The sequence below is a fragment of the Acomys russatus genome, chromosome 10, assembly GCF_903995435.1.
Source record: "Acomys russatus chromosome 10, mAcoRus1.1, whole genome shotgun sequence".
In the NCBI taxonomy this organism is placed as follows: Eukaryota; Metazoa; Chordata; class Mammalia; order Rodentia; family Muridae; genus Acomys; species Acomys russatus.
In genome coordinates, this window is record NC_067146.1 from 34,446,468 (window position 1) to 34,455,268 (window position 8,801).

An 8,801-nucleotide genomic window follows, 5' to 3' on the forward strand; every position below is an offset into this window, starting at 1 on the left:
GAAGGTCTCAAAACATCCCAGGACACAGCTTACTCTCAAACTAAGTTCGTATCTCTGGTCCATTTTAAACAAAGATGAGCTGCCTGTGACCATTGTGACCCCAAACGTCCACCTTACACTCATAAAGTAAAACTGCTGCACTAATTTCCACAGACTATTACTTTATTTCAAAATAACATTGTCTAATCACAGCAGAGCCAGGCGTTCTTGTGGGTGTTTCCATGCAAGGTCTCTACCTTAGGGCTTCATGTGCAAGTTCATGGGATAAAAAGCACAATAGACATCGACTTCAGGTTCTGAGGAGCAAACTGACACAGATAAGACACCAAATTCCAAAGCTCTCATCCGTACATGCTGTGTGCTAGTATCATAGCCCTAGGAAGTGGTATCAAACTACACATTTGCACCCTAACTCCCCAGGCTCCCCACAGAGAGGATGCCAGAATCTGAGCAGTGAGCTAGTGGGCAAGTACACTCTGAAAACGCACTCCAGGGGATTCTGATACTCAACTGACCGCCCACTGGCCTTACTGCCATTTCCACTAGGGACATTCCATCCCCACCTCCACCCCCACCCCCACCCCCGTTGCTGAGAGGCTTTCTGCTCTTCTTCTATACCAAATGTGAGCTAAGTGGATCATTAGAATAAAGCATCTGAATTCGATGGCATTTATCCAGTTTATAAGAGGTAAAAATAAATCCATGAATGGCAAGTCAAGTATGCTCCCTTTCACAAAATTTCACTGTAAAGCCACCTAACAAATTCAGAAACTGAAGATGCGCATTGCCACAGCTTTGCAGACAGAGAATTTAAGTCAGCTAATATACCTCCATAAAGCAAATGTCCATAACCAAGAAGCAAGGCAAAAAGAGAACAGAAAGTTCAGCAACATGAGCCTTTCACACTGAAGGAATAACTCCAATACACTCAAGTAAATAAAACGTCGAGGCTAGCATAAACCCCCCAGTGTACCTTGAATCCCGTGTCTTATGATATAGAGTCAGAAAGTGATTATTGACAGGTAATGTTAAAAACAGAAACAAAACCAAAAAAGTCCCCTTGTAAAAGCAGCTGTATTTCATCCACTACTGGTTTTCTGTTTCTGCTACGCAGACCCCACTCTACTGGAATGTATCTCACAAACTTCTCCAACTTCCTGATTCCTCGCTGGTGGCCTCTGCCCACCGTACATTAACAAATCTCACTGACACCTCTCCAAATCACCTGGGACAGGTGCACACCAACAACCTCCAGCTTCTTACAAAATCTAGGCGTTGTCAAATCTACTCTGCATAGGCCCAGATGCTGAAAAGAAACATAGGGGACAATCTGGAAAAAACAAAACAAAAACAAAAACAAAAACATACTTACCTTAATCGGAGCACAACTAAACTTAATTTTCCTATTTGCTGGGATTTCCTCTTCTTCCGGCAACCCAACGATCTCAGAATATTCCATATCGGGCTGGTAGTAATTGTTCTCCTCACTGTCATCCTCTTCGTCTGGCTCGGTGCCTGTCTCTCCCCAGTCTGAGTTATACCTGGATCTCACCCTATACACATTATAGTCACTGTGCATATATACATGGGAACTCTCAAAATTATTCGAGTCTTCCGGTACTTCTTTCCCACAGCTGGATGCAGACACATCAGGAGAGGTTACCTCACCACCTGTAAGGTCTGTCTTCTGTTGCAGTACTGTCTCACTCCCAACCGTATTAGCTTCTGCACCTTCTAATTGTTTGTTCTGTGGTGAAAGGGTTTCGGACTTGGGCATTGCCTGGCTTTCAGCAGAGGGTTCCTCAGGACTATCTTTGTCGATGCTGTCCAGAGTCTCTGGGTGAGACGTGAGGTCCTCGGCTTCTGTGCTTGGCTGTCTCTCTTCAGTAGGCAATGACGCTAGAGAGGTACCTTTCCGAGCCACTTCTGGTACTGGAACACCATTACTCTTCTGAGCATCCTCTGTATCAATACCTTGTTTGTTTGAAGAAGGTCTCGAATTAGAATCCTTGAGACGGCCAAAGGTGTCCAAATTGGTAACGGTGACAGATGGCAAGTTCAGGGGGTAATGCCCAGTCACTGAGTAGTCACTGTTCTCAGCCTTCCCAGAAACACTGGCACCTGGAGACTCACTGTTCTCAAATACTGCACTCAGTTGACTCACAGTTGGGGAGACAGCTTCGGTTCGGGGGCTCAGGCTGTCCAAGGAATCACTGCTGCCTCTGTTGGACTTGGAACCACCCCACTCGTCCTGTGGCTCAGTCCCTCCGGCTCTCTCTTTCTTTGGGGAATAGCGATGATTTTGCCCTGACTCATGCATGCTTCTCTCGAACATCTTTCGAGTCTCTGTGAACTTAGTATATGAAGGGCCATCGTGCATCGTGTCAAATCGACTAATTCGTTCAGAAACAGAGGACTCCAACTTAACCACTGAGCCATCTGTCTTCTCCACAAACTCTTTGGGCTTCACTCTTCTCTGAGGGGAGGAAGGCCTGCCCTTTCCCCTCGTTTTGGTGATGACAGCAGCACTGTCACTGGGTTCCATGCCCATTTGCATGAACAGATTTTTAATTCTGTTGACATTGGAGCCATATTTCCTACCCCTGCTCTGCTGGGAGCCCTCACCTTCTTTCGCTTTCTGTTCCCCATCTGACTTGGGCTTGTCAAAAGTACTTTTCAGTGCCTGGAACTCTGTTCTGTATGCGTTCCTGTGAGGAGAGGCACTTCTGAGAGTGGTTCTTTCACCTGAAGATTCAGCTTTCAGCATTTTCACTTCAAGGGTGAAGAGCCAATGCTCATAATGATGGGGAGAAAACCAACAAGAAACCAAAAGTACCTCTTCCTACGCCCCCGTATTGGGCCAAGTAAAGAACCCCTCCAATGGCACACTTTTCCAGGGATGATCTCAACAGGTGTATTAGAAATTTATTCAGTCAAGAGTTACACAAAGTGGCTTTTCAAAGCAAGACTAGAGGTTCATCTGTAACAGAAAAGAACGAGTTTCTGAATTCGTGTGTTAATCTGAATTTCCACTTAGTCAACTGATCAACACTCACACACATTTTATTTTCCAAGTGGTTTGACCACACATCAGATACACGGATATTAAAGTTAGGAAGCTAAAATGCTATTCCAATCGGTCTTTGGTAACAGAAGTGTTTCAAACATAACTTGGAGATCCTTACAAAACACCACCACCTCCTCCTCACCCCTCACACCTCATCTCTAACCCACTCCACTCCACCTCCACCCTCTTGACAATGGTTTAGACCAAGTTGTGACTATTTCTATAAGTGGCTTGTGAGAGAACTCGACAATTCTTCTACTCCCCCCCCCCCCAAAAAAAATTTAACCATCAAAATGGCCATTTTATTTGGGAATTTTCCATAAACGTGCAGAACAAGGAAAAGTTTGAGGTCTATGTTTCCAAAGTCTAAAATATGCCTAGAGAGGCTTATTTGATGGTTCTGATCAAATATTCTCATGTACAGCATGCTCAAAGTAACTACTTCAGGACAAAACACACAGAAGTTCTGGAATGTCAATTAAGCTCCCCTGTAAGTTTTTCTATGCATTGTTTGGAAGTTTCCTAGCAAAGAGGCTATTATTAATTACGAAGTAGGATGTGGAGTCTCATGGGACTAGAGCCATGAGAATGTAACAATCAGAAATCAAGTATTCCAAAACACTTCCTTCAACAGCCCTGAACTGTCTATTCCTTCTGGACCCTAGCTTAGTACAAGCTGGAGGGGAAAAAAAAAAAAAAAAAAGAGCAAACGCCATGCATGCTAGCTGTTCTCCAGCCCACAGCTGGATTTTCTATCAATATGCTGGCAGTCCAACACTTCAGGAAGTCAGTGCAGTCCTAAACATTTTTCAATTTGGTTTGGTTTGGTTTGGTTTGGTTTGGTTTGGTTTGGTTTAATATTAGACCGAACCACATCACCCTCACGCACCATCAGCTGAGGAAGCCCACACTTTCGCTTAGATCAGCTCCAAACTCCCTTCTTGGCCCGGCATGCATGCATGGCCCATGCAGGCAAACAAGAAAGGCTTTCTGAGTGTGGTGCCTGTGGTTTTGGGTTTGGGGGGGGGGGTGTTTTTTTCTTTTTCCTTTATTTCTTTCTTTCTTTTCTTTCTTTTTTTTTTAAGCGTTGGCAATGTCCTTTTACCCATAAACACCCTCCCCTCTCCCCTAGTCGCACACCCCGTTCCCTCCACCCCCCCCCCACCGCCCGCCAATTCGAGCCCGAGAGGGGGGCGGAGGCGGGGGCGGAGGGGCCGCCGGGGACTCAAAACCTGCCCTCACAAAAGACAAACATAAATAACACCAACTTGAGAGGCAGCGGATTCCCAAGCCTGGTTCGGGACGCAATACCTCGGCCCTGGGGCAGGGCCGGGAGAGCAGGTGACGCGAAGCGCTACGGTAGGAGGTCGCAGTCTAGCTTTGTGCCAAGAAGCACCAGAAGTCCTAACACATTGGCTGCGGCTCCCGGCGGCTGCCAGGCGGATCCCAGTGTGTGGCACCGGGAAGAGACGAGCTCCCGGGCCACATTTAAGCCGAGAGAGCAAATGATAGGGTGATGATCACAAATGCCTCTGGTTTTTTTGTTTTTTTTTTTTTTTTTTTTCCCCTCCCAGTGTACCGGGAAACAATAGATCCCACGGCTAATGCCTCCGCTCCTCACCCCAGCGCGCCCGCCCGCAGCCCACCCCCACCCGCCCGCGGGTCCGCCTTTGTGCACGCCGCCGCGTTCCCCGCGCTCCCGCCGCCCCGCCACCCGCACGCCGCCCCCTTACCGAGCGGCCCCGGGCGGGAGGTCGGACTCCTCCGGCGCCCCCCCCACCCCGGCCCCCGTGGCCGTGCGGGCTCGGCGCCGACCGTGTGCCCTCCACCCGCTCGTCACGGCGCGGCGCGCGCGGCGGCCGCCTGCACCCGCGCCTCGGCCCCCCACGCGCGTCTTGCCCGCGCGGGGCGGCCCCGGCACGCGCGCTGCGCTCACCCACCCACCCACCCCCCGTTCCGCAAACCCACCCACCCCCTGCCATGGCGGGCCCGGCTCGGGGCCCCGAAGCGCTAGCACCCTCGGCTGCGGCCTTGGGGGACCCGGACGCGCGGCTCGGCCCATGTGCGGGGCCCCCACGCCGGGCCCTAAGGCCCCGCGAGGGCCTGTGGACTAGGGGACAGGCCTTGGCGAGGAGGAAGGCCCGGGGTAACAGGTGCCTCACCTCGGCTGATGGGATTAACTCTAGGGCCGCGGAGAGAGGGAGCCCAGCAGCGAAATCCCAGGAGAGGGAGAGAGGGAGCCTCTGGCGGCCAACGAAGGGCGAAAAGCACCGGCCCGAGGCGAGGCCGCCCCACCCCACCCCCAAGACCGTGGGCGAGGGGGCTCTGGAGCTCAGGGCAAGGCCTGCGCCCCTGGGGTTCCAGGGCAGGCTTTGGACTACCGGATGCTGTGGACCCCACGAAGTCTGTAGTTCGCTTTGGTGACCCCAGGCATTCGAGGCGGGCAATGGCCTAGAAGGCCAAGACCTAGGCCCTACTCTACTGTGGCCCTTCAGTGGGACAACCCAGTTGGACCTTGAGACTTCTTGTATAGGTTTTGCCCTTTTATAACTCTCAATATACCCTCTTCTCCCAACTATGTAAAGTATTACATACTTTTTTCCCAGGTACGAAATGGACCGTGATGGTCAGTATACACCATTAACCCATCCAAAAAGTCCTGTGAGGCAGGAATACAATTCTCGAAGAAACAGAATTGTGTAGTTCGCCACATATGTGTGAGATTCACATGTAATCCCCACACTGAGACAAGAGAATTGAGTTTGTGGACAGCCTAATCTACAAATCCAGACATTGCCTGGAGATTTTTTAAAACAACAGCTATGAATCATCGTGACCTTTAATCTCAGCATTCAAAGGCCGTGGCAGGGGGATCTCAAGAGTTCGAGGCCAGCCTGGTCTACAGAGTTCCAGGACAGTCAGGGCTACACAGAGAAACCCTATCAGGGAAAAACAAAAAACAAAGCAAAAGTAACAACTCGAAATTACATATCTGTAGGAAAAAAAAAAAAAACAGCAAGATAGTGCAACCCTCTCGACACAGACAATCTAGAAAGAGACAAAACTACTTAATAGTCTATAAAGCACAAAAGATTTAGAATTTCTGTAGTACTGGCAGGCCATGCAGAGGAGGACAGAGGTAACCACTCGATGCTCCCGCTCTTCAGCCTGACCAGTCTCCTAATCATTTCGGTTAAAAATTTGCAACCTTTTCTTAGATGGCGGAAAACTGTTTTAGAATTAGCTGATACGGGGCAGGTTTGGGGTTTGTTAAAGGGTGTTTCACGGTACGATGAGGCATACTCCGGAGCACGGGTGAAGGGTTCTCTTGAGAGTTTCTCATTTTTGTCCTTCCAGTAAATATCGATATATGCCATTTCTGATACACACATTTAGGTCAGTTTTGTAACTATTGTCTTCAAAGGGTGACTGAGGAACCGGAATGAAATTCCAGGGTGGTCCCAGAGGAGTGACCTCCATGTTTCAATAGATAAGGTAAAATTCTAGATCACCTGAATTTGGGATGATAGGTTATCTTTACTGTAAACAAAGGTGATAGTCTTGCTTGAAATTCCTGGAAAATGGCTACAAAAGGAATGAAGCCCTTGCAAGGTCAACTGTGGTCTAGCCTTAAGCCTGGCTCATGCCTGTTTTAACAGGGAGTGTGTGTGTGTGTGTGTGTGTGTGTGTGTGTGTGTGTGTGTGTGTGCAACTTTTACAAAAAAAGTTACTAATTGTACAGGAAGTCTTGCCTCTCTGGTCTCAGCTCTAAGATGAGAGACTTCTTTCTCTTCCACGTTCCAGTTATTTTCCCCATCTTTCTATCCTACCCTAGAATTGTCTTCAAGGATACATTCCAAGACCTTCCTGATCCTACTTTATAACTAAAATAAAAATAGTACTGAACTGTATGTGTGTGTGCGCACACATTCATGCATATGTGTTTATTCTGTACATACCTAATCATAAAGCTGAATTTGTAAGTAAGCCACAAAAAGTTTAAAGAAAAACCAGAGAAATGAAACAATATACTGTAAAAGTTAAAACAAAATTTTTCATTAAAAATATATTGTCACAGCTGGGCATGGTGGTGCACACCTGTAATCCCAGCACTTGGGAGGCAGAGACAGGTGGATCTCTTTGAGTTCCAGGCCAGCCTGATCTACAAAATGAGTCCAGGGCAGCTAAGGCTACACAGAGAAACCCTGGCTCAAAAAACAAAACAACAACAACATAAAAACTGTTACTTTTTTCTTAAAAGATTCATGTTATTTATGAGACTGTGTCTGTGTCATGGGATGGTATGTGCACATGAGTGCAAGTGTTCATGGAGGCTAGAATCCAAGAGATCAGATCTCTTGGAGCTAGAGTCACGGACAGTTGTGAAGCAGCCAGGTGTGGGTGATAGGAACTGAACACGGGTCCTGTGGAAGGGTGGCACAGGGACCTAACCACTGCACCATCTCTCTGGCCTGAAATGTCGCTCACTACATGTTACAGATGGAAAACTAGAGGGTTGGGGCTTGTGGTGTGCTCACAACTTCATTGCCTAAAAATAATACTAGAGACTAATCAAGCAGCCTGTGTGCTGTGCAAGGAAAAACCATCCCACTTCTACATAACTGTGTAGCTAGCTAATTCCATGGATCTGATTTTCAGTTTGATATTTTTTTTCTTCCTTTTTTAAATACACCACCATATTCTCTGTCCTTACCAAGAAACTGGCATTCCCTGTCTGAGAAGTGGAAGCCACTTCTATAAGCGTCAACAGATGCAACCGGAAATGTGAGGGGGCTGCAGTTCCAGTCTCCACTTTGGGAAAGAACATTTGTGCTGTCTGGGGTAATCTAGTGGAAAAGTTTCTGTCATTTATTTGCAGCATAGAAACCAGGTTTCTTGAGAGAATAGCCTTAAAAAAACGCAGTATCTAACCAACTGAATTCTGTCTGTAGAAGAGGAGGCACGGTTGGCAATAAAATCGGTCTTACACCTCTTTGCAAAAAAGATGACTCACACGGTAAAGAAGCCTGAAGACTGGCTGGCTTGGGTTTTATTTTCTGAAAACGTGAAACTTTTGAAAAAGTCCGTCCTGAAGGGATGACAGGGCTTAAACACACTGCACTGCTATATGGAGACATGTGCGTCTCCATAACGGCCTCACACTTCTATCATCTGCCAGAAGGTTTGAAGACTCTACTAGACCTGGCCTAACCCAGTGCATGTGGTTGTTAAATACATGTTGTTCCTTAGTCCCGTAACGGAAAGAAGAGAAAAATACCTGTGACTAGAGGCCACCTTATTGGGCAGATACAAATAGAGAACATTCCATCTCAATAATCCCCCATTGGATAGCGCTTCTTACACATGAGAGGCATACTGATTTTGTGAAGGTTCACGTATTTCCGCAGCTAACTGACATAGTGGAGACCAGGGGACACGTGATTCACTTGTTGCAACTGGAAGGAGTGTTGTGAACCTCCGTTTTCGCATGCAAAGTACCCAAAATGGATCTGCAGTTGGGATTTACACGTTTCACATTTAAAAAAAAAAAAAAAGTTTATAGAACCGAAGTATGGTATGCATCCCAGCACTGGGAAGAGTGAGGTAAGATAGTATTTAAAGTTACCTTGGACTGCACAGCAAGACCCTGGATTGAAATAACAACAACAACAAAAAAAAAAAAAAAAAAAACAAAAAACAAAAAACAAAAACCACAGAGAATGCTGTGCACTGC

General features: G+C 47.3%; 1 protein-coding gene across 3 annotated transcripts; it reads right to left on the reverse strand.

Moving 5' to 3' along the window:
* Positions 1-948: 948 nt before the first annotated feature.
* On the reverse strand, positions 949-5,362 carry LOC127194533 (neurabin-1-like). Of its 3 annotated transcripts, none has more exons than XM_051151970.1 (2): positions 5,230-5,362; positions 949-2,980 (listed from the first exon to the last, which is right to left on the reverse strand). In XM_051151970.1, the coding sequence occupies exon 2, from the start codon at positions 2,765-2,767 to the stop codon at positions 1,193-1,195; it is 1,575 nt and encodes a 524-aa protein (XP_051007927.1). In that variant the 5' UTR covers positions 2,768-2,980; positions 5,230-5,362; the 3' UTR covers positions 949-1,192. The 3 variants fall into 3 exon arrangements, with proteins under 3 accessions (XP_051007927.1, XP_051007928.1, XP_051007929.1); XM_051151971.1 differs by lacking the exon at positions 5,230-5,362 and adding an exon at positions 4,801-4,912; XM_051151972.1 differs by lacking the exon at positions 5,230-5,362 and adding an exon at positions 4,336-4,607.
* Between the last annotated feature and the right edge of the window lie 3,439 nt (positions 5,363-8,801).